The following is a 26,203-nucleotide window of genomic DNA, read 5'->3' as shown; positions in this document are numbered from 1 at the left end:
CCTTAAACCTGGTAAATGCAGTAAGCTTGAGGATACATGGGCCGGAGATATTCAAGCAGGTCATGTAGAGTTGCTTTGATTCGTTTCACCAAGTGTCTTTTTTGGATCGCAGTGGGTTTCTGTGAGCCCTCGCAGGCTGTAGCATCGCTTTGCTTAGCGTCAAGGAGCAGAGCATCCAGGTTTCTCCCAGAGACGACGGCGTCCACTGTCTTTCTCTCACCAACCCCAGCAGTCCCTCTAAGATAGATCCTGACATCTGTAAATACAGATTCAATTATTCACTGTCATGATGCTAAATCTTGATTCGGTACTTTCCTTTCTCTTTTTTTAACTTTCCCATGAACCCCCTGTCTTCTTTTTAACATTAGACCTGTGCTACGAACAATGATCCTCTGCTGATTCCAGTTTGCAATTCTTCGTTGGCGGATTTGGCGGAGAATCTTTACCTTTTGCACTAAAAGGAAAGAATCGCTTGGAGGTTTGCCCTGTTCAGGCCAACTGGAGCCTTGGCTCAGACGTTTGCATCCACACAGGAGGCAGAGCAGCACAGCGATGCTGCGCACCTGTGTTTCTGGGGATTGTGGTTCAGCCGGAGCTTTGCCCTCAAACGCAAGGAGAGGAGCAGGTCCCTTCCTCCCTGGAGCGCCGGGAATAGGCACACCGTCTCGCTTCGGCCCCCTGTGGAGCTGTGGGGAGGTGGAGGGGAATCTCCCCTGGGCTGAGCAGCAGATGGGTGGGTGGCAGGGAGGGCCTCTCTCCAGCTCAGAACAGGTGTTGACATTCTTCTCCATTGTCCTCTGGCAGGGAGGCGAGCTTGCTGAGATTTCCTGTTTCTGTTTTTGTTGTGTGTTTTTTGTCTGTTCCCATCAGGAGGGAACAGAAGATCCTCTGCGAGGGGGCAGTGTAGGCCTGGCGGTAATTACAGTCCAGGAGCTCCTCCAAAAAGCGTCTTTCTCTTGAAATGACAGTCTTCCCACACAAAGCTGCAGTCTGCAATTCAGCAGAGATTGCAGCCAACACTTGTCACAGGCAAACACTTTTAATAACATGTTTATTTATAGTTTTTGCTTTCAGCCTAAGTTTATATCCTTTTTTTATACTGATTTCTTTCTCTGGGTTGAAGTTTAAGAGTGGAAAATTAAATGCACTGTTAAATTTCATAGTGTTTGTGCAGAAACTATAGTGTTTACACCTGAGTTATTTACTGCACTGGCATCAGAAAGAGGACTTGATCCTTTTTTTCTGATCTGCCTCTCCCATGAGCCTTGTGCAGATGTCATTGGGTTTTATATACTCCAATCCTTCTTCTGGAGGGATGCTGTTTCTGCGGGTGTTTCAGGTCTCTTTTAAAGAACCAGTACCTGAAGACCTGGGAAACACTAGTAAATTGGTCTGATTAAGCCAATAAGCTGATTCAGGTCATTAAGAGCCCAGCTGCACTGAAGTCCCTCCAGGACCAGGATTGGAGCTGCAGGATTAAGACAACAGTATTGCTTCAGTGAAAGTACAGTCATGGGCACATGTGAATTTCTCCCATTTATATTCACTGCCTAGTTCATATCTAGCCAGCTTTCAGCAGAGAACTGAACTTTATTTCTCAGCTCCCAGTGGTAATTCCTCTTTCCTGACTCATTTTCTAAGATACGCAATGCTACTGTATCTCCCGTTCTGATTTCTGAAAAATTGGAATATTGCTGTAATTGGCAGTATCTCATAAGTGTTATAATAATCGATCTGATTGAATCTCTTTTGGAATGAGCCATAACGTTTTGAAATGAGCAAAGGGAAGATTATCTTTGTGCCTGTGTTGGTACCTTCAGGTCACAGCCTGTCAATTTTTCTTTTTCTGTCTCTCTAACAATAAAACTGAGTCATTGTAAGTAAGGCGATTCTTCTACAGTAGAATATTCTGTTAGGAACAGAATCGGTCAAGGTTATAGCATCATTATACCTCAGGGAAATAAACTTCAACATAACAAGCCAGTTAATGGGAAAAATATTATTTTAAAATTCCATTGATTTAAGCATGTATTAATTTGGAAATCTTATGAGTTTCCCAGAAGGGATTATGCCATATTTTGGCTATGTACAGTATGTCAGAAGGTTATCGAGAGTGCATATACAGTATTATAATGAAGCAGCAGGTATTGTACAGTATGTGATCACAGCGCCTCAGAACCAAGGTTTGGGAGATGTAAGCTGAGGCTGTTACTTTCCTTCATAGAATTTAAAGGTTATCTGATGGAAAATGTTGGAAAATTAATATCTAACCATCTGTACTTGTTATTCTGTGCCCTGTTGCTGTGGTAGAAATCTGTTCTTTGTCATGACTGTGAAGGATTCTCTGTAGGATTGCTTACTTTTAAAGTCTATATTTTTGCTGAGTACATATTAGTACAGTATAATGAAACACAAGCCTATCAAGGTTTGATGTTAACGTGCTTATTTAAAATTGCTTAAATATCCACAGGACCTGAGTGGCTAGCACTTGACATATGTTCCTCTCCTTATGAAAGTAATAGCACAGTCACTGTCACTAAGACTTGGCAAATCAAATATTTTAAAAAAGTGTGAGTGCTAGATGACACCACTCCTTTATGTCAGTAGTGAGGGTTATTCCACGTGTCCTGCACTGTGTTGGTGACGGTTATTCCAGATGTCTTGTACTGTCTTATTCCATATGCTCTACTCACTGATAATGTATAGGAAAAAATCAGTGAAGGTATAAATTGCTTTGCAAATATCGGATAAGTATATTAATAACTTTAGTCAATATTGTTTATTACTTTTATTACTGTTATTACCCTAAGAGTAAACGTGGTGGAGCCTAGTGTACTTTAGGGACAGCTGATGCAGATCTGATGTGTGCATGTGACCAGACTAATTGTGTTGTGCAACCTCGTTACTGGAGAAGGCTCGTGGGAGCCCCCTTACTTAATCTGATTCAGAAAAATGACAACAGGAACTATGGCAGACCTACAGAAAGCGCAACCTTACTAATCCTGTTGATTGGCGGAACATTTCTCCAATCGGCTGTTCAATTTCCTAATTGATCATTGTCAGGCTGAGTAACCATGGAGTGGCGAATGTGGAAATGTACAGAATCTTTCCTTGTTCACTAAGATATTGCACTGTCTGCACCACTGTATTGATAAGCCTCCATTCTTTCCGAGTGTGATCAAGGTTAATAGGAGTGTATGGTATTCCATCATGCTATCATGTGTTCTTCAGTGTGTTAGTGTTAGAGCTGTGGATTAGTGATTAAGTCTGGTCCCCAGGCTGAATTTTTAGCCCTCTCTTGTTTCGTGCCCCTTGTCTGTGTCTCTGTGTAACTTGCCAAGCTCAAGCATTGGGAATTTGGACTTCAGACGATCAATAATCCCAGACAAACATGCAGCATAATTGATTTATTTGTGCTCAGAGCTGGTAGACTAAGCGCTGCTAATTGCTGATTTAAAAATCTTGGCCACAAAAGCTGAGATTTATCTGTGTTTCAGAGCCACAAGAGAAGTGAAAATTGGCTCCGTATCAGTGGGCCTGTCATCTGAAAGTGTCACATGGCTGAAATCTGTACGGTTGGCGGCTTCTCTGTGCAGCAACAGCTCTGGGTGATGTAACCGCCTTATCTGTCTGCCCCCTGGGCTGTTGACAAAGCAAGGGCCAACCGTGTCTCAGGGGAGCCCCCTGCAGGGCGGCTAACAAACTGCAGCAGGAACAATGAGCATGCGGACCGGACACTCAGGATGTGTGCGCTACAGTGGGTCAGACTGCAGAGAACACCCACAGGTCTCCATGTGTTGTGCGCATGTATTGAAAAGGAACAGCTAGAAATCGTTAATACCTGTTCAGTGGGGCAAACAATTATTGATTGTTTAGTCAACATATCAAAGAGATGATCCCATCCAATGAACACACATTCAAGAAATCTCAGAAATCTTTGCTTTCAGTTTTTAATTAATTTCATGTAAGGCACTTTTGAGTCTGAAAGAATAATAATACAGTTATGGATACTTTCTAGCACACCAGTAGGTCAGAAATCACTCCTGGCCACAGAAATCTACCATCAGTACAGTCGCCAGTCTGAGCTCATTTCCTATGGAGTGCTGCAACACACAAAAAATCAGTTTATTTTCATTTCTTAAACAAGGGAATTAAAAGTGACATTTTTGAGAGTAAAATGTCTTAAAGTTAAATGATAATGATACAATGAAGACAATGTATCTTTGTCTTCATCATTGTGGATTCTTTGCTTTCCTGAGCTGGGTATGGACCCGTGCTCTGCAGTGACTGCTATAACAGCAATCCCTTTTATCAGGCAAGGGCAGGAGAGAGGGCTTCAGCTGGGCTTCAAGCTGTGTTGAACAGCTGAGTCATATTTTTGCGTTGGGAGGGTTCAGCGAGACAGAGTGATCTGTTTTGTTTAGGATCTGAGGACACCTGCTAAGGTCTCTTTGCCAGGATGTTGAGTGTAGTACTGTGGAGTCACCTCAAACAAAAGGGATATCAGAAATGTTCTACGTCAAATATCACATTTTATTAAAGAAATATATATTTTTTTAGTTTTCAGTTATTTTAAATCTTTCGATTACAATTCAAAAATTTTAATTTCAATTTTTAGTTATATTAAAATCTCATGTTCCTTTCACAAACATTTTTAAAATCACCAACTGGTCATTTGTATATGAGCAGCCTACATGTGTGTTCTGTAACACTAGGATAAATAAATCTATGCTCCCGTTCCACATAGAATTCTGTATCAGTTATGAAATGATATTAGGTCCATGTGTTTTTTCTTTTCAGATTATAGTGATGTAATGCAGAACATACAAAGCAGACAGTTTAATTCCGCGCTGTTTTGGAGCTCATGCAAATTGCGATCTGCTGCACGCTGGAGGGTGACAGCTCTGCCTGCACCAGGAGGGCTGTTGAATAATTCAGCGTACAAGCAGCAGTGACACACAGCCATCAGATGGGAGTCTGGCTGCCGGTCATGTTGCTGCAGCTTCTCCGTCTTTAGACCCTTCTGCTCCTGGAGAGTGAGATGTGAGAAAGTATAACCCTCTGTTGCGCCCAACCAGCGGACATCAGGGGTGTTCGGTAAATACCGCACAAGAAGCTTTGAGCATTTTGGGAGGCAGGGTAAAGTTATCCCTACAAACTTTTTTTAAAATCTGTGTCCTGGTTGTTTGGCTCTCAGTTATTAGAAAGCTACAAAGTCTCCAGGTTTTCATGTTCATGTCATTGATAGAAAAAATGGTTCAATGCATCATTTTTAAAAGAAATCTAGACTGAGAGGTTGTGAGTCAGGTAATCCACAAGGCGAACTCAGAATGAAACAAGCAGGGAACGAAAAGCTAGAGACTGAGACTCAAAGCAAACTCTAAGGCAGAGCACAGAGTATCACCAGAGCAGATCTTGAATAGTCAGTTCCTCCTAATGGGTTTGGTCAGTAGTTGCACACAGGTGGAACAGGCTTCCTGTCTGATCGCGTAGTCATGGCAACTGGCTGACTGACAGGTGAGTCCAGACTCTGCCAGTTGCTATGGTAACACTAGTTCCTTTTACAGTCGAGGCGAGCATGAAGTCACATTACACACGCTAGAGAGACTGACGGGAGAGAGGGTGTTGATTGGAGGAAGGCCTGGCAGTTTTGAGCCTCGCCCGTCTTTCCCAGCTGTTCGTCTGGAGTTTGAGTGCCTGGCGGAGAAGCGGCGCGTCTCGCGCTCGTGTCGCTGCAAGTGTGGTGACTGCGGACACACAGGAGGTGGCAGGGAAGCCGCGGGACTCTGGCGCGGCAGCTCTTTGCCAAGTGTGCAATGTCTTTTGGGGAACCCAGCCCAGCGCTGGCTAGAGAACCGGCCCTGACCCGAACCAGCAAGGTCTGGCCCACAGAGCGCCACCCTCAGCCCTAGCGGCTCAACTGCACGGGAGACCCCGAAAATGGCCCTTGAGCAAACATGCTGCGTTCACCTGATCTGTAGCTGTGTGAGGACACCCACAGCTGCTCAGTAAAAGCGGAAGCACAGTTCCCATTGCAAACCCACATGAAAACCCTGCTTTTATGTACAGCAGAGGAGGTTGCTATTTATCTGTTTCTTTTGGCCCAGGCACAGCAGTTCACAGCAAGCAGGGAGGTTTCAAAGACGCTCATCTGAGCTGTTGTGTGAGTGGTGCAGAAATGCAGTCAAGGAGAGGCAGGTGTTCGGGATGTGGATGAGGGCATAATCTCCCGCGAAAATTGAGAGGAATTGCCTGTGCCAGTAATAGATGGCCTTATAACCAAGATCCCCTTTCCAATCCCTTCTCATTTTGAAGGCGTATATATACTCGCACACAAGCTTTTTCATTAGCCCTTTCTCAGGCAGCAGAGCTGAAAGGAGGTCAGGCGCAATATGTCGTCAGGATTAGGTTTGGATTCAAAGGGTCCACAGCTCCTTAATGAATCACCTGCTTAACGAGGTTTGTGTGCAGTGATTCTCCCTGGCAGCAGCAGAATGAGAGGCGGCAAACTGAGCTCGATCACTTCATCATCATACTGGCGATTACTGCTACCAAACCCGGGAGTGGGTTCCCGCGCGCGGACAGAAGTGTCCTTCTCTCCCAGGAAAACAGGTCTGTGCTGCAAACATCACAGCCTGTAATCTAACCCCATGTTAGGTGCAATCAAGCTTAAATTAGTTTGTTACAGTTTTGTTAGAACAACAACATGCTTACATAACTGAAATCGGTGGGATCTCTGCTTTTCTGTGGTATGTAGTTTTACTTAGCTGAGCCCTGAGATGTAAGCCTGGGCAGAGCGCTCTAGTTTAGGAAGCTCGAGCTGCAGAGCCTAAATAAATCCTGAGCATCTGAGCAGAACTGCAGGGACATGCAGAAATATTCTGCCCCCTGAAGCGCTTCTGTGCAAACAAAAGCACGATCACAGTCTCAGAGACAGAGACGCTTCTGTATAAATACAGAGTGCTGCTGTGAGACTAAAACAATGCGGGAGAATAAGCACTCTCCTGCTTCATTTCTCATGTCTCTGTCCTGTCGTTGCTCTTTATGTTCAGGAGTTGGTGCCCTGTGGAGAGTATTTATTCACGCAGCTCCAAAACAACATTGCTACATAGAAAAAAACCATTAAGCAATGTAAGGAAGCTCTTAGTTTTTGTAGTCTCTCTACAGTATCCACTTCACACAGACGTCTTCCTGTATGTATCAGCACAAATCAAGAAAATGAATGTGTAAACTCAGCCAATTCCTGCAATGTGATCTGAAAACTAGTGACACTAGTGACTAGTGACTAGTGATGGAGCCACTCAGGGGCCCACGTCTCCATGGTTGAGCCCATCAGTGAATCTCAGACATCTCCTCTAGAGGATTTAGCATGTTCCTAGTGACCCCCGGATTGAACTGAGCAATTAGCACCTTCAGGAAGTTTGGATGAGTCAGGTCATTTCCAGTCGACAGAACTGCGATCTCTTTCTCCCTCAGAAGGAGAATAGAAAAGGCACAAGTGTTACACAAAGATGAAATTGAGAAAGGGTTCTGTAGGTGTGATAACCCTCAGCACATCCACTCTTCCTCCTCTGTTCCCCCCGACCTGGAAAAAAGGCAAAGGAACTGCTGTTCTTTTCTCTGTAAGGAACCAGCTATTATTTGCTGTCTGTGGTTGTCTTATTTGGGTGATATAATTGCAATTGATTCTATTCCCTGATCATTTAATTTTCAACATGTTATGGGTGAAGGTTAAGAATAATCTACCTTACAAAACATAGAATCAAGTGATTATTTCATGCCACCATTTGTAATGTCTCACTGCTGGCAATTCTGTGTTTTCACTAATAATGGTCTTATCACCTTCTAATCCTGCTGATAAAAACCTGAAGGTAAGCTAGATGCTTTTTAGTTTCAGACTGCCAGTTAAATTTGTTTCGTCAGTGGCCTGTTGGCTATTTCCACACCCACGGCCTTTTAGGGGGGTGTAGTGATACTTTGTTCTCAAACTACTGAGCAGACGGAGTTGTGGAGTTGTGGAGTTGCTGAAACACTTAATGATCAAAAGGCCTTTCTGCGTTTGACGTTTGCCTTCCTGAAGTCCAGTGTCGGCAAATGAGTCTGCCCCCCGACCTGGAAAAAACCTGGAGGAACTGCTGTTCTTTTCTTCTGCCGCTGCGAAACTTTCTTCTTTAAGCAAAATTGAACTAGTTCTCTTGCAGGAGGTGGAGGTAGGCGGTGTGCAGATGGATTTTGTTCAAAACCCTCATTGTATTTCTAGAGAAAAGATTGTGCTGGAAATACTTTGTATTTTTGCATTTCTATCTTTAACATCTCAGATTCACGCCAACACTCAACACTTAGCTGCTGAACACAATGCTGGTGAACACCTTGCAGAGTCTGGGCCTGGCTGAGTAGCCTGTTTGAGACACTAACCATCTTTGAGTAAAGACGCGTCTCCTGTTCGGTGTCCTAAATACAGTTAATGCGCCTTAAGGTTCCACCATCCTTCTGTCACTACTGAGTGTGAAAACAATCCCTTGCTTATAACTGTTATACTACCTCAGATTTTGTATGCTTACTCAGACTATCTGTATGACTCTTTCTAGGGCTATAATTTATTTTATGTGGCATGGTGGCCAAAATGGAACACAGCTACAGGAGGGCTTACTAGTGCATTGTAGAGTTAAAACACGACTTCCCTATGTTTTAACCCACTTTTTGCTATTTATTCATTCTGTTTGCTTTTTAATGCTTCTCCACATTGTCTTGATTCTACTGTACATAAGAATCTACACAAATGTGTGTAGTGTGTGTTTCTACTGCATGTGTGCATCACTTTGCCCTAATCGGTGCTGAATTCCATTACCCAATATCATTCCTCCTGGTCCACGGTGCAAATACAGAATGAACATAGACTTTGTACACAGGATACACATGGTGCAAAGTGCAAATAGTGCAAATTACTAAGGCAATACATAGTACAATCGACACAACACACTGGGTGATTTATACCCTGTTTCTGGAATTGGAGTGGGTGCAATAGATTCCAGGGTGTTACCCTGACCTCTGATACTAATGTATGTATTCACAAGCCATTTTACACCACCGATGCATTTATTGAGCCATTAATGGACTGTATGTTTAGAAAATAAATTAGGAACTTGCTGTGTGATGTGGAATTCTAAAAGGACAGTATGCCAATTTCCTTAGCGGCCAATGTTGGAAAATAGCTAGGAAGTCAGTTAACAATTAATTTCTGGTCACTGTTCTATAATTCCTAGTTCCTAGTTGTAATTTCCAGTTAGTGAATCTGTCAAGCTCTGAATGATTTACATGTCCTCTGAGATTTGTAATATCTAGCTTTCTTCTTCCTGTTCAATTTTCTCAACTTTTTAACTCCCTGGTCTTTGACATTTAGACTCAATGTCTTCATTTCCCAGATCTCAGACTAAAATCATTATTATTAAAATCAATTTAACTGTATAGATTAATCGATAAAGCTGTCTAATGGCCCTAAGATGCAAACCCCTGGACAGACAGGACAGGGCTTTACAGTCGCCCCAGAGTGAAGAAAATTAATGTGTAAGTTGAATACAAAAATGTTCCTCAACTGAAATTTACTGTACATGTAGTGGTTGCAAGGTAACATTGTAACACAAAATACTGTAATATTTTATGCTGAAAAGAGAAGAAAAGAAACGCAGCATTTCAGCTGTGGAGCCTTCTTGGAGTGTGAACATACCCGAAGAAGGCTCCACAGCCGAAACATGTTTCCTTTCTTCTCTTTTAAGCATAAATTAACCTTTACCTGTTCCTTTGCAGCCCACGCATGCTGACACAACTCCCTGCTTGAACTACTGTAATATTTGCTGAAACTTTAAATGCATCTTGAAAAAACTGTTTTTCAGGACAATTTCCATATTGTGAAGCTGCAATTCCTTGTTTATTAATCTTTCACCCTAGTCTGGAATGACTCCTCCAGTGTAACTAGTAGGACTGGTCGGTTGTTCACTGATCTTCCCCCTATTAGACTGAGGGAAGATTATTATAGTCATGATGGAGTAAATACTGTAGAATAGGGAGGTTTGTTTTGGGAATCTGAATCTGAGGAGCAAACAACAAACTGAGGAGTCTTGTCAGACTTGGCAGAAAATCTTTGGTTCTGATCTTTCAGCCCTGCCCCATGTCTGTCAGTTAAGAGTCTTGTGTGAAGCACACCCCAGCCCAGACAGCCCCTCACGCCCTCTGTTTAATTAATTCCAATCACTCCCCCCAGGAGGCACATGTGGATTTCCCAGTCCAAAAACAAACCGGTTCAAGTTCTCATTTATACTGTACCTGTGGCCATGACCTTGCTCAACAGGTGATTCTCTTGCTCATTTTTGTGTGTATTGTTTGTGTTTTCTTTACATTGTCTGCTGCCGTAAAACAAATTGGCCCTCGGGGAGAATAAAGACTCTCTCTCCATGAGTCCTTTGCAGAACATAAATAGCAGCAGTTAAAATGAGTGCTGGGGATGTGTGCCATTGTTTTCATCTCACAGAGTGCCACTGCACTGTCATGTGTGGTGTCTGAGAAGGTTCAGTATCTGTACCCTGCAGTGGTCCCAGTCCTCAGCCCCGGATGTGTGAGGGTGTAATCTCACACAGGTGATAGCTAAATGCAGATGTTTCTTCACATCTGATTTGAACTGCTTTACAGAGCGTCAGACTGTAAGCACCCTTAATTTACACCTTTATTTTAAAGGATCTTTCTCGGAAGAATCTCTTTAGTTGCCAGTTTTGAAGGCATTGCCGTGCACCTTTCTCTGCTGTGGAACTCTGTGACCTGACAGTGTGGGAATTTGTCCATGATGTTTGTTATCGCATGCAAATTTAATTCAGCTTTGGTATTAAAATGTCAAATTGCTTGTTACGCATGTTTGCATGAGCTATGAGTCCTCGCAGGGCTGTATAAAAAACAATACTGTGGTTTTTCAAATGTGGAGAGAGGTCGATTCAGGCTGTGGGCAGTCAACTGCATCGAGTTCACACCGCGGGAGAGAACACTAGACAAGTGTACAGAATAAAAAGTGAATTAAATCTCCCTTTACTCAGAGAGAAAGATAAGAACATAAAGGTTAGAAACAAGAGGAGGTCTTTCAGACGATCTTGCTTAATTGTTATTTTAGCAGCTGTAAGAAAAGCTGTATTGCATCCTGCTTTGTAAAAAGGCCGGAGTTCCACTTTCAGTCATCTTACTGGGAAGTAAGCATTCAGCAGGCTGGTCTGGCCCTGTTGATGTCAGAAATACCCCAGTACTGCTGGAGCTCCTTCTGTACCCTGGGGTACGTCAGTGACATCTTCGCATCTAGAAACAGCAGGGAAATATTATTCTCTCAGCATGTTTACTATATCTTTATCATCTTCTGTTATTAATTCTTTATTGTCTCTCCAGCGATTCATCCACACTTTCACAGTTATTTTCCTGTTTTAGCACTCAAAAAATGCTTCTCATTATTTTTTGCTTCTGTTCCAAATTCTTTGCTGTCTCCCTCTAGGCATTTCTAATGTGCCTGTAGCTCGGTGTGATCTTTATAGGTATCTGAATCTTGGGCCCGTTCCTGCAGTCTGAAGAGTGCTTTCTTCTCTTTGCCTTTATTTCTGCATTTCTTAATGAAGCCAGCCAGACTTTCTTAAATCAGCCAAATGAGCTTCACAGAAGTCCTGTCGATCCTATTGCAGGGCCTGGATAAAGACCGGACTTATTTGACTCCATGCGCACACTTGTATGTGTCTCTTCGCCGTCCTCTGTGGGATCTCTGGGCTGGGGAAAGAAGAAGACGCGTCAGGGTGCGGTCACCGAGAGCTCTGAGAGAAAAATGAGGTCTGCATGATAAAAGCCAAAGTATAGTGAAGGATAGTGAAGGCTAGTGAAAGCTCCGAGCCGAAAGCGCTTTCAGAAATGGTGAGAATAACTGCCATTATCGGGAAATTCAGCCCCCAGAGCTCACAAGATCAATTCCAAAGCCAGCATCCATGGCAATTCTCAGTCAGGCTCATCCTGACATGAAAGAGTTCTTTACAAGCAGGGATTAAACTGTGAGCTGGAATTGGCCTCTTCAGGTAGCATTATGGGTAAAGATGACCAATATCTGAGAGACCTGGCAAGTGAGCAGCATGTCAAACCTCTTTACAGTCAGAGGGCTCCTGTTAAAGACGTGAATAAGAACCGGTTACTAATGATAAATGGCCTTCTGTTACTAATGACAGAAGGCCAGTCAGCCGGTTTAGCTTGTTTGGTATAACTAATTAATCTGAAGGTTTTATCCAGGACTTTCCTGAAAGAAGCCAGAGTATCGGCTTCAACAACATGACTGGGTTAGCTTGTACCACTCTCCCACCACCCTTTGTGTAGAGACTTTCAATGCACATCCATGTGGTTTCCACCTGTGTCCTATGATGTGCATTTCACAGATGCTTCTAAAAAAGTTCATAGGTTTGGCTTTGTCAGTGGCTTTGAGGATTTTAAATACTTGACTCGGGTCTTCTCACAGTCTTCTCTTCTCAAGACTCAAAAGATTCACTTTTAGAGCCTGTCAATGTGGGACATTTCTTTGAGTGTATCTCAGTGTATCTGGTTCTGTTATTTGGACTGATTCCAGAGCAATATATTTCTTTATCATGATGACCTAAATTCTAAATATTGCTGTATATAATTTTAACATAATATTCCTTTGAATTCTACACTATTCACCATTCTGTGCTAGAGGCTATGTAGATAAAAGTGATTTGTAACACAGATGTGTAACGTTTTTATGGCTTCCCCACAGACGCCATAAACATCTAAATATTCTGCATAAGAGGTTTCTTCAAGATCAGTGTTTCCAGTTTTATATTTCCATTTTGTTCTGCTACTTCTGCAACACTCTGCGCTTGTCTACATCAAATGACACCTGCCATGTGTTTTCAGTCTTGAATTTTTCACAGCTCACAGACTTTTGAATTTCTTGTGCAGCTCTGGTTTGTCAGTGCTCCATGCCTCTGGCTTATTAGCCTCTGCCTCGTGTACCCAGTTGACTACAGCGAGTGGGTTCTTCACCCTAAAGCTAGTGTCACTGGCCTGGTAACGAGGGGCGGTTGCTGTGACGTCACTCCCTGGAACTGTTGGGCTGGGAGGTGGGCCGGGAGATCCCTGATCTGCAGGGATGCAGTGGTGCCGTGACTCAGATGATTAAGAGGGGAGAGTGTACCAGTCCTCATAGTAACGTGAGACTGTTATGGTGACATCACTCCCTAGAGCTCCCAGTAATACTGTGGCAGGAGTCGGGCCTTTGGGTATAGCAGATTTCACAGCTGTAGGGGGCACTTGTTTATCCCGGGGCTATGAGACGCCCGAGAGCTGGGGGGCATGAGCTGTGCGTGCCACACTTGGTCTGTGCCAGCTCCGTTACCCAGGCTGGCCGAGACTCACAGAAACAGCAGAGGTTTTTTGATTATCTTCCAGTCCACAGCATAGACCAGCCAGACAACACCGAGGATAATTTAAACGCCACGTGCTTATTTACCAGTCAAATCACGGTCCAATTCCTCTGTTTTCCGTTCATCATTCTGGATTATTTTGGGCTACAAGCTCTCTCTCGTGTGGGGTAGCTGCCCAGGTGGCTCTGGGAGCCTGGCTGCGCTGTAGGAGGGGGGCAGCGATCCAGTGTTCCGCTTTTCGTGCTGCGTCTGTCTCCTGTAGCCTCCAGCAAATAACTGCGGTTTGTACAGCCCACAAAATCCAGTCTAGCACCCTGATTGAGAATGAATGGGAGGACTGGCGATTTGTACAAGTTGAAGCACAGGGGCCAATAATAAAAGCCCTTTCTTGTTATTGCGTTACCTTGGGTGTGTACAGAGGAAGGCCGATGAAATAAGCAGCCCAAGCTCTTATCTCTCTTACTGCTGGCACACCTGGGCATTGTTACACCTCAGTTTCCAGGTGCATGCCCGCCCTGAGACAGCAGGAGAGACACCACCGCGTGGCCTGAGCTCTTCCGCAGTCCGGCGGGTCTGCAGCTCGCCGTACTCCAGCCTCTGGGGACTCGCGCCACACAGACTCACTAAAGCAGGGAGGAGGAAGAGGAGGTTTCTGTAAAAAAACAGGGATTCTAGCAAGGGACTTCAAGGGAAAAGAAGTTTAGACATTCATTAGGAAGGGCTCACGCTCCCAGTGTAGCCTCGCAGACGAGCGAGAGAGATGAGACCGGGAGAAAAAAACACGTTTGTTTGAACAAGAAAAAGAAGAAACTGGGGTGAAATTAACATATCCCTGCGATGGCGATCTTCGGGGAGGGGGTCCCCCGAGACTGAGAGGAGCGAGTGGTGTTGAAGCGTGCTGTCTGGTAGCTAAGTGACTGGGAGAGAAAATGGGTCACCAGCAGCCCCCCATGCCTCTGCCCTGCACGTTGCCTCTTCCCTCACCCCGATATGACAAGGGGGGCGCCGCTGTGACCTGAAGCAAGCTCCTCCCCCCAGCGTCCTGCCCAGGGGGATTTCTTTGCTCTTCATGTTCTCGTTAAGTGCTCCTCCCTTGGGCTCTGTGACGAGCTGAATTTTTGTTTTTGTTTCTGTGGGTTTCCTCCAGGAGTCCTCCCACAGTCCACCGACATGCTGGTGGGTGAAATGGCTTCTGGGAAAGTTGGCCCTGGTGTGAGTGTTTGTGTCTGTCTGCCCTGCGATGGACTGGCGTCCCGTCCAGGGTGTACCCTGCCCTGCGCCCGTTGCTTGCCAGGATGTTGGGATTAGCTGGTAGAAAGTGGCCGGAGCAGAGAATGCTGGGCGCGAGTGGTGAGGTAGGGTTCGAGAAGGCTGTGCCTCGATGGGAGTCGCTGCTGTGCTGCAGCATGCTGAGTTCACACTGACAGTCTCATTGCAATTTTCCCACCCAGCCAGAAAATCAGCTTCTGCTTTGCATGTGAAAAAGGTGCCTCTCATTCACCTTTTTTTCCACCTGTGTCTCCAGGGCCGTGTTTCTTTATTGGCAGTAATGCGTTAAATGCAAAAGCTCAGACAACGTCTCTGCAGTGCTGTCTGTTTTAGCTCTAATCTCTAATCTAAGCAGAGTGATCTTGGTCATAAAATAATCCAGATCATACCAGGCCCTGAAAATCTATAGCTCATTATTACATTATCTGGATTAGATCTATACTAATTACTAATATCAACAGTGTTTTTTTCTTCCGGTTCGTTCAATAAGCAGCTCATGAAAATGTGGGAAACCGCTTCAGATCGATTCTGCACCGCAGTCCCACACCACCCGCGAGTGGCAGTGTTATTGGAAGGAAACTCTAAATGACTTGTGTTTGCATGGAAAACAGTTATCCTGGATTCTGCAGGACTCTAGTTTTCACCTGGACCCGGACTGTGTTTCTTTTTCTTTTTTCCCATTCCAATCATAGCAAAGAGTAAAGTACCAATTTTACTATCAAAAGAAAATTGGAAATATTAAAAAATATTTGTGGAGGATGCACTGTAACTACCAGCACCTTGTATTGGATGTTTGTTCTGTAAAAACACATTAACATCTATATACAAGAATGAGCAAGTGTTTAATCAACTCAGGAGAGGTACAGCTGACAGATAAGAACAGGTGTTCAGAAACTATGTATAGTGAGCGAGTAACCTTAGCTGTGTTGTAAAATTGGTGAAAAGTCATTTTCTATCCATCATCTATCCATCATCAGAGAGCCCATCTGGGAAACACAGGGAGCAAGATGGGACACCAGTCCATCACAGGGGACACACACGAACCAGAGGGAACTCTGAGAGAGAGCAGTTCGGTACTTTCTCACCTTGGGGAAGGTCAGCTCCCCTGCCTGGGCTGTGAATGTGCAAAGCCCTCATCCCTCCTCTCCCAGCTGCCGGGGAAAGCAGACGAGCTGCGATTGCGCACGACCCCTGTCGGTCGTGGTCCTCTCCAGGAGCTGTTCTCCACCTGGGATGGCATGTCTTCTCTTCACAACCACAGAAAACAACAATTTCTGCCCTTCTGAAAGAGCACTGGGGATTAACCTTAAGTTTCAGAAAACAAATCCAGTTTAGTTTATGTGAACGGCAAGTGGCTCTTTAACTTGACACAGTTAATCGTTCTGATTCTGTTTTCTTTCGTGGTGAAAGAGACACCTGTGCCGTGTGTGGAGGCCACGCTGTGCTTGAGAGTGATGTTTTATAAGCACTACAGAAGGTATTGATTTTTCAGGTTATGAGGAATAATGACCGAGATTTCGGAGCTCTTTGAAGTGTCGTATTATGTGATTCTCAGTGTACTTGGTCACATCGGGCTGCATTTTCTGAATCCTGGGACAGAATCAAGCGTGTGATTTATGACTCCATCAGAAATTTGACACTTTAGGAGATATGAATTGATTTCATGCTCGTAGGTTTTGAAATTTGATTTGAAATCAAAGTTTGTGGCCTTCTTCAAACATTGTTTTTGAAGGTGCACAGACTGAGTCCGGCTTTCTGAGTGAGCGATCGAACATGGTGGGAAAGCTGCTGGTGTCCTCTGCACGGGAGACGTTTTCTGCCCTGTGTGACTGTGTGGGTTTGAGCAGTCTTTTTTTAAAACAGGCAGCGGCTTTCTTTGTAGAACAACAGCGCTTGAAAGTCATGCACTTGCAGGACTTCCCTGGCAGCTAATTAACTGGTTGCTTCTATCACTCAGGAAACTTGTGCAAGTGGGTCAGAAAACAGCACTGCTCAGAAGGTTTGAGTGGGCCGCCTCCCTGTTACCCACATAGTCACGCTGTGATCAACAAACAGCGCGCTGCCACTGCTCCGCAGACGTTGTGGTCCTGCTCGATGTCCGTTGCAGTTTCCCCCTCAGTCTGTGGCCTCTAAACTGCACATCGCCTTGCACATGCCACTGTGAGAAGAAAAGGCATCGTGGTTTGTCAGGCCTTCCTTCCACAGAAAAAAGCACAATGCAGACACATTCGGGTCAGGGCAGGTTTGGTCAGATTTGCTGGCTTGATCGAAATGAGCAGCATGGAAATCCTACAGAGTGGACCATGTGGACTGTTGGCTGGTTGATGCAGTCGATCGTGATGAAGACTTACGTTTGTGAAACAAGTGTAGTGGGAAGATTGAGCAGTCCCTTGATGATAGAGGGGGTTCTATCAATGAACACAGTCAAGTTCGGAGTTCTTCGATTACTGGAGGATCAAGGAATAACATTTTTATGCAAAGACATTTGAAGATTTTTGAGGATCTTTGAGGTTTATTTGATCTGATCTGGCCTTGAAACAGCTTCAGTTGTCTTGGATCAAGCGAAAGGTTCCTCCCTCCCGTATTGGAGCGCTGTGCTTGTGTAGCAGCAGCCTGCCTGCCCCTCGGAGACACTGACTCACGCCTGTGGATTTCATCTGGCACTGTGGGTCAGATGACTGTCATTTGCTGTTTTTTTTTTTGTTCAGACTCTTGTGCTGATGGTGTTATAGTAGTTTTTATGATATCGAAAAGTACATTTTTGCTGAGATTTCTGTGCCTATTGCTGAATCATATCTTGGGAATCGCATTTTGTGAATCTAGCACACACAGAGGATGGCACAGTGGTGAGTAGCACTGTTTTCGCACAGCTCCAGGGCCCTGGGTTCAATTCCAGCTTTGGATCCTTTCTGTGTGGGTGGAGTTTGCATGTTCCTCATTGTCTTCAGCTCTTGCCAGATGCACACGTTTCCTCTCATCTCCCAGAAACATCTAGGTGGGGCTTGATTGGCTACTGTAAATCATCCTTTTTTGCAGGGCAGGTGTGCTCCCAGGATGAGCAGTACTGGTTATGTGACTGAAACAGAACCAGGTGAACGCAAGGAGCCTAACAGCCTCCTCCTGTGTGATCTGATGTGGTGTTGTGAGCACCGCTGCACACTGTGTACCTCTCATTTCCTTCTCTGCAAGGTGTAATAAAGCAAACTGTGTCTGGCACCAGCTCTGTATAGAGTGCAACACAACATGCTGCGGTTGAGTTTGTCTTCCTTCTTCACGTAATTAGTAGTGTTCTCCAGCCCAGAGCTGGGGGCTGACTTTTAATGATCATACTCTTCACTGCTCTGTGCTGTTATTGATCTTTAATTAAACCTAGATTATCAAACAAACATGCAGGGATCTTTTCACACATGGGATACCTACGCACCTGCTACCGGAGGGCTGTGAAAGCTGCCCCTCTGCCCCCGCTGCAGGGGGAGGGATTAAGGCAGCGCCAGCGCTGGCCCAGCTCCCATCCGTCACTGTGACAGGGAGGCGGCGAGCGCGTCACAGCGACACACTGCGCCTCTGCTCCTGACCGCGTCTGCTGTGTGACCCCGTGCGCTTTCGGCATATCAAAATGAGCGCTTCCCAGACAGAGCCAGGAGGGGAAACATTATCGGGGAGCTCTCCTAAGCATCTACATCAAGTCCACAGGGTCAACCACCTGGGTCTCAGGAAATGGAGCAAGTCTAAGCTACCAGGACTCCACCATCCCACACCCAGCTGTCTGCTCTTTTCCAATGGACTGTTTGCACAAACACCCTGGAAAGTCCCAACATCCGGTCCTTAAAGGAACAGCTCGTGACGAGAGTTCTGCACCTTTCTTCTTTCTCAGTTCTTTATTTTTTCAGTCATGCAGCAGTAAATAGTGGATCTATTGGACACACTGGATATGGAGAGTTAGATCCTCCAGTGTCCGTAGTACAGTAGTGCAGTAAGAACTCGGAAGGAAGAAAGTCGATTACTTTAATTTAAGAACAACAGCTAGAAATGTGATCTAATCTAGACCATGTACCGTGCCTGGGTGAGGGACACAGAAAGAAAAACAGCTCATTATACCTACTGTGTATAAACTGTGTTTTGCATTTCAGCACATATCTAATAAGTGTCTACTAGATACCATCTGCAGTAGCAGAAGAAGAGCCCGGCCTTTCTGGTTTTAGTCCCTGCTGGTTTCTAAAGGTAAAAAAGAGAGTCTCTGAACAGTACTCCTTCTTCTCTTCACAGAAACCAAGGAGGAGCTGGAGGAGCTCATGACGGACATTAAGAAGCTGGCTAACAAAGTGCGCTCCAAGTTAAAGAGTAAGAGTCGGGGGTCTCTCCTTCCCCCTCACAGCCACCTCCACACCCCTCTAACGCCACCTCAAGAAGGAAGGAAGTGGCAGGATGAACGTCAGGGCAGGACAGGAAGCCAACACGATTGTGTGGCGCCTACAGCGGACATGAGTGGAATGTTGGGAGCTGCAGTTTCCTCCCACGTGCTGGGGCAGGTGGATTGGCTTCTGGAGAAACTGGCCCTGGTGTGAGTGTGTGTCTGTCTGCCTGGCGGTGGACTGGCGTCTCGTCCAGGGGTACCCATGGCTTGCCAGGATGGGCTCTGGCTCCCTCAAGACCCTGAATTATTGGGTGAACTGGTCACAAAATAGGTGCATAGGTGTAGTCACTGGAAATGGACACAGACTGTAAAAATCTTAGACATCTTAATACGTTTTTCTACTATTAGAACGGCTTTGACTGTTATTTTCTGCGGCTTAGTTTGTGCAGCCTTTTAGCTTAATGGATGTGTCCAGAGGAACAAATAATGTTAATGATGAAGAACATCTGACAATGAGTCTCTTAGATTGGCAGGGAAAGTGTGATGGATGAGCTCCTACCACACTTCATATTGGCTGCTCATGTACCGTTCAGCTTCAGTAGCTGTAATTAGATTCTGATCAATGTGAATTCAATATTGCTAAAGGGTTGGTACAGTATCTTCACACCCTAACCTAAGCTACAGTGCATTACTAAGAGTCATTATTGTTCTAGAATCATTATTGTTCACTACTGGATACCTTGAGTGAATTGTTGATGCTCATAACATTAAATATTGCCGCTCCAGATTGTGTCGAAGATGTTTGCAGAGCAGTGTGCAGTATATATGAAGGGATAATGAGTGACTAATTGTACAGAGAAATATAGAAATAGGATACGTTTCAGCTCTGAAACCTTCTTCACTGCAGATACTGTAGGTAGGTATATTGTATGTGTATATAGAATTTAAGCAGTGGCTCCAGTATTTTTACAGTAATGGACTTGAGATATATAGAATTTGAAAGTCACAATATAAACACCAAGTGCAGAGTTTTACATTGCAAAGTCTGGAGATTTGGGGTCTATTTGAAATATATATTGGACCCCCAATATACAGTAGCTGTATATATTTACACAGTCCCCTGTATTTATTCCCTGCTTCATTTTCTGCAAAACTGCCTTTCCCAGCTTCGCTGCATTCTGGGTTGATAATGCTCTTCTCTTCTCTCTGTGTGTGTGTGTGCGCATGTGTGTGTGTGTGCAGAGGCTTTCAATTACTGTTCAAATGGATTCGTTTTTACCTTTGAGATGACAATCCCTCTGCCTTCCACATCTGAGCGGGGATCTGAGACTGCAGATCGCTCTCCTTTCAGATGTTCTTCTCTCTGTGTGCCGCCAAGAAGCCTGACAGCAGGAGCTCAATCTCTCAGATATTTATATACTGTATATTGCACTCACACGGAGCTGGTAACGGTGTTTAGCCGCAGTCACAAATCTGTGGACTTCATCAGATGTTTTGAAGTTTAAAGGCAGAGATTGGAGAGTTCACTGATCAGGGGCGTTTGGTCATGACGGGGAATTCGCCTCAGTAACTAGACGTCGACAGCTGGTAAAGTGATTGGCTGATGTGAAATCGGGAGTTTTCTTTCTGCTGAGCGGATTTGTATGGATCGCTGTCCCCAGGGAGAGTTCAGGGGTGAAAGGCCGAGCGGCGGACGAAGGAGTGGAGCTCTGTGTTTATCATGGGGACTTTCTGAACACTAGAGGCCAGGAGCAGTGCAGCACAGGCAGGGAGGCGTTAGTCATTGCCAGTCTACCAGTCTTCCAGAGGTCCGTACGCCAGCAGCTGCCCCTCACACTGTTTCTCAGGCCTTGCAGGTGATCGCCCTACCGCTGGTGCGGCCCTGTACACCTGTCCCTTAACCTGCTGTCGCATCTTACTGTGACTCTTTCCTGCACCGCAAATCCCACGCAGTCTCATCACACAAGTGTACAATCCCACAAGCTGTGGGCTCCCGACTGCCTCAGGTCACAGAGACACCGCTCCAGGAGCAGGATGAGCTCTGTGAGCCTGGTGTTGCAGGTTCGAGCCTGTGTGCCATCACCACTGGGGCTCACCAAGCAGATGTGGACAATCGATTTGGGGTGTAACAGCAGCTTACTGGGCGCCTGAATAACTGAAAGGTTGTAAAAAAGAACCCTTCCATTCACCAATGATGGTGTGCAGGAGTATCACAGGACAGAAATTAGCCAGATTTCTGCTGCACCTTCGAGGAATTATAGACTCTGCACACAGCTTCATATGAAGGAATGATTTTTTATGTAAATTGAATGAAAAAAATATTTTTATTACTGTGTCCAAAACTACTGCAAATGTTTTTTTTCCCGTTAATTTAGTCCTGGAGTGAACTTGAATACCATCTATAGATGGTGTTCCTAACCCAGCAGAAGCTGTCAGAGTCTGCACTGCGCCTTTCTTTTACCAGGAGGTAATGGAAACAAATTATTCCACAAGAGAGAAGAAAGCTGTAATTCATACATGGGCATTTGCTCCTGTGTTATGCTGCCTGGTTTCTAGCACCGGGGAAGAGTGGGATTGGCTCACAGGAGGGACCAGGAGCTCGGAACAGAAACACAAGGAGCTCGTTGACGGAGCCGGGCAGCGTGTCAACCGGCTGGACAACGACCCCGATCGGCAGAATGAAACTGAAATCCTCAGCTGCTTGAACTGTTTGACAAAGATTTGGAAGCACTAAGAATGACTTACTGTTGGGCAAAGAAGAAAACTGTTGTCCTCACTGGGTTAAGATGGAGATCGAGAGGACCCCAGTTTCATGAAGTGGCGGAGATATCGAGAAAAACTGCAAGACTCAGCTTTCCACCGATAGCTCCTGTGTTTGCATAGAGAAAATGACAAAGCGAGCCCACCTGTCAGAGACATTCATCTTCTGACGTCCATTAAGGAGCGCAGCATCTCTTACCTTCATCCAGCAAGTTGCAGGAGTTGCCAGTACACCACAACCCAAAGTACCCCGGCTGTCTAACACCCACCCGAACCTCACCACTCGGTGCATCTGGGCCACAGAACGCAAACTGTATTCTGAACAAGCACCTGCACTGACTGAGCCACTTAGCAGGCACCTTTAGGTATTGTGAACTCATCTCTGCACTCAGCCTTTGGCTTCAGAAACCCCCTGCTGTAGGTGTAGAAGCTGCCAAGGCGTTTAGCAAATGGAACGCTGTTCTGTCTATCCTCAGACCTAAAAAAAGATGCCCTGCTGCCGCTGTCTGATTCACAATACATCCAGCACACCAGTAACAAACCCCTCAGTTCTGCCCACTGTTTACTTAATATAGGGAAAATCATCCATATTTGGAGGTCATATTAGAATTTGTTTATGGCCATGCTATGAAAAAGTTGTCTTGTGCTGTAAGGAGCTTACGGCTTTCCTCCTCGGGAAAAATCAGCTAAAATGTCAGAGTGTGGCATCTTGTTGGCCTCTTGTCTGTCCGTGTTCAGAAATGTGCGATGATCTGAAATGCACGACCCAAAGGTGCAGGGCATCACCGCTGCCCGCTGACCCGGGCAGCCCTGTTCACACCCGTGACGAGGAAGCTGAGTGTTAATTATCCAGATAAGCTGTAAAAGCAGGAGAAGGAAAAATTATTGACCCGCACTGATAAAATCTTTAACTTTATGTAAACCACTTGTAATATTTATTTCTTAACTCTGGTTTAAAACTGGTTTAAAACTGCTGCCTTGCTGACGTGACCATGACGTCAGTGCAGCTCTCTCCAAATTGGACAGCTGCAAGGGCACACGTGGCCGGCAGGCGTGTGACTAACTCACAGCACCAAGCGTCAGCTGAGGGCTAGACACTGTGCGCTGTGTGTTGATTGACACGTCTGATAATGAAAACAAAAAGAATTCGCCAAGTCAACTGTGAAAATTTCACGCTGAAAGGTGACAAGATATGGCGGGGGGAAAACTGGAGTTTGGCTTGGGAGGGCTGAACCGACAGTGTTTCTGTGCCCGTCTAAATTCAAGGCTTTTCATAGACGCGTTTCAGTGTTATTTTCCATATTTGGGCATATTAAACTCTTCTTCTGCGTTCCCTGGATTTTAAACCAGCACTTGTTACTTGTTACCAGTGGCTGTGGTTCTCATACTTGATTGGAGTAGCTGTGAAAAGTTCCCCTTGTCTTCCTGTGAGCCGCCGTCCTCTGATTCGCACGGAGCTCGAACAGGCCCAGGGGAGTCTGACCGCCTGTTCTCTCTCTGTGTGCTGACAGGCATCGAGCAGACCATCGAGCAGGAAGAGGGCCTCAACCGCTCGTCTGCAGACCTGCGGATACGGAAGACACAGGTAAGGGGCTCAGCAGCCCTCAGGGCACCCAGTCACGTGACTGAGACTTGGGTTCAAATCCATGGCCTCGTATACATAACAGCACCCATCCATCCATTCATTTTCTAACCACTTCATCTAATTTACGGTCAGGGAGAGCCAGAGCCTGTCCTGGCAAGCAACGGGCACAAGGCAGGGTGCCCCCTGGACAGCACCCTTGTCCATTGCAGGGCAGACAGACACATACACACACTCACGCTAGGGCCAGTTTCCCAGAAGCCAGTTCTCCTGCCAGGATGTCTTCGGACTCTGGGAGGAGTCCCATGTTTACACAGGGAGAACATATGAGCTCCACACAGACAGCGCCCAGGAATTGAACCCTGGGCCCCAGCAGTGAGATCCAGCATTGCAAACCACTGCACCAATGTGCCACCCAGCAACACCATGCTTAATTTTATAGCTTAACAGGCAAGGAACAAATAGAAATAAAAGCTGGTGAAAGCTGAAATTAAGTGTCTGTTTCTACTCTCACTACCTGGGGCTAAAGATTTAATTTGCATTGTTGGATGATTTCTGTTTCTTAGTCAGCTGCTAGGTGATTAGAAAAAGGACAGTAAAGACACTATACTCCTCTAATTACATAAAAATTCAAATACACCTCTGGTTACTTTGCACACTGAGATTTTTCGAAGACAGCAAAGAAAGTGATGGATTGTATTAAATTGCCTTCAGGGGACAGAGGTATGACGAACGAGTCTGTCAGCACTCTGCCCTTCTTCTCTGTGCTGTGCGTGGAGATGTGCTATCAGATGGCTGTTGAGCTGTCAGTCGATATGTTTTATTAGTACAGAGACAAGCAATTCATCCGAGCCAGAAATCTGGCGGTTGTTTATATACAGTTCCTGTGCGTTAAAGCACAGTCTGTGATGGTCAGTGCCGTTGCCTGAAATGATTAGTAATTTATCTGTTTAATGGATTCATTTAATACATTTCATGCAATTGAAGATTTAAAATGATAGGGAGACTTCATGATTTGATATTCCTGTGCCCATTCTCCAGTTATGTAATCAAATTTTAAAAAAAGCATTTTTAATGGAAAACAACTGCCTTCGATTAAACTAAGCAAAAACGATGCCTTTGTGGGAAATATCTCATGTATTTCTCTCGCTAGGTGATCCCATTTATTTTATTCCTTCCCACAGGGTGCTGATTAATCAGTACAAATTGTTGCAGCTGTTCTTCTAGGATTCATTCATTCCTTTCTCTAATAATTTGGAAATATTTGCATTGCAAAGCCTCTCTGTTTGGAGTCAACAATTAAAGACTCATTTTTCTGGCAGTCTGTGCCCAGGTGGGGAGAACAAGGACTGTCAGGAGCAATCATAACGTCAGGAGATCAGCTCCCAGAATCAAGTGTACATTAATCACTATCGGTTCATTCCTGAAACTGAACTGACAGCGATGTCATCACAGCCCCGAGCCACAGTCTCGGGCAGCTTTCACTGATCTCCAAAGACCTGCTGCACGTTCGTCAGCACCCACCTTTTACAGCATGGGCTACATGTACGCTCTGAAAAACCATTAAAGACGCATTGTCATTGTTTTCTACATTAACGTTTTCTTCAGTTGGTAAGTGACAATATGGGATTTTTGGTGATGCCTAAAATGAGCTGGCACCTGTCACTCCTGGCCACCCCTCTGACAAAGCCCCTGCCCCACACGTCTGTAAGCCCTGCCGCTGCCTGGCACTGCAGGCTGGCGATGCGACCCAGGCTCCGCGGCGCTCAAAGCGAGACCCTTTACCAGCTGAGCAGCTCAGGGGTCTGCTGCTGTTCTTCAGATTACAGTGTCCCTAACCCCCTTCCCAAACGTGCCGTCCCAGAGAGTCAAGCCAGCACGGTAGTGTGTGTGTGCATTCCTTGTCTCAAAATGCATCAGCTCTATTGAAGAATTCCCTCTCACAGTTTATCATCAGTCAGGTACAAAAGCCTAATTTATTGGGAAAATACTCCGTACCTTTTCACTTTGCCTTCCTCTTCAGAGTTTATGAGAAGGCGATCCATGCCGAATTCTGGGAAGGGTTCTGGCAGGGAGGTTGAGCTGCACGCTCCATCTGCAGGGTCTCTCGTGTTTCCTGGCTCAGCAGTCGTCTGCCAGGCAGCTTGTTGAGAGTGGAGTGGGATGCTGGCAGTCTTCTGTGTCACATGCTGCCACTTGCCTCTGTCCCTCACACTGCCGCCGAGCAGCAACCCAGCGCTCCCAGGGTGACTCAAGTCCCAGCCCCGCTGCCTTACCAAGGCCCCTTCATTCCGAAATAGTGCCTGAACCAGAGGGCTTCAGGGCAGCAAACATGGTCAGATTTCTTCTTCCAGTGAGTGAGGAGCAGAACCAGAAAAGTCATGGTAGCAATCTCCTCCACAGTGTAGCAGGATCACATCTCTTCTACAGTACTGTCAACAGTGGATCACATCTCTTCCACAGTGTAGAAGGATCACATCTCTTCTACAGTACTGTCAACAGTGGATCACATCTCTTCTACAGTACTGTCAACAGTTGATCACATCTCTTCCACAGTGTAGCAGGATCACATCTCTTCTACAGTACTGTCAACAGTGGATCACATCTCTTCTACAGTACTGTCAACAGTTGATCACATCTCTTCCACAGTGTAGAAGGATCACATCTCTTCCACGGTACTGTCAACAGTGGATCACATCTCTTCCACAGTACTGTCAACAGTTGATCACATCTCTTCCACGGTACTGTCAACAGTGGATCACATATCTTCCACAGAGCTGTCAACAGTGGATCACA

The 26,203-nt window shown here is 45.4% G+C and overlaps 1 protein-coding gene and 1 long non-coding RNA gene across 2 annotated transcripts in view; one reads left to right on the top strand and one right to left on the bottom strand.

The window, feature by feature from the left end:
* stx1a (syntaxin 1A (brain)) overlaps positions 1 to 26,203 on the top strand; it is a 102,180-nt gene that overhangs the window by 34,809 nt on the left and 41,168 nt on the right. The window contains exons 4-5 of the mRNA XM_069184133.1: positions 18,978 to 19,052; positions 23,337 to 23,410. Of these exons, the coding sequence (XP_069040234.1) occupies positions 18,978 to 19,052; positions 23,337 to 23,410 (149 nt within the window). The remainder of the gene's footprint in view (positions 1 to 18,977; positions 19,053 to 23,336; positions 23,411 to 26,203) is intronic.
* Positions 21,218 to 25,603, bottom strand: LOC138225124 (uncharacterized). Its single transcript, XR_011183698.1, has 3 exons — positions 25,406 to 25,603; positions 23,214 to 23,389; positions 21,218 to 22,683 (listed from the first exon to the last, which is right to left on the bottom strand). It is a non-coding gene; the product is annotated as an uncharacterized lncRNA (long non-coding RNA).

Source organism: Lepisosteus oculatus, chromosome 26 (assembly GCF_040954835.1).
Source record: "Lepisosteus oculatus isolate fLepOcu1 chromosome 26, fLepOcu1.hap2, whole genome shotgun sequence".
Taxonomy (NCBI): Eukaryota; Metazoa; Chordata; class Actinopteri; order Semionotiformes; family Lepisosteidae; genus Lepisosteus; species Lepisosteus oculatus.
Note: the sequence above shows the minus strand (reverse complement) of the source record. Positions and strands in the feature narration are given on the sequence as shown.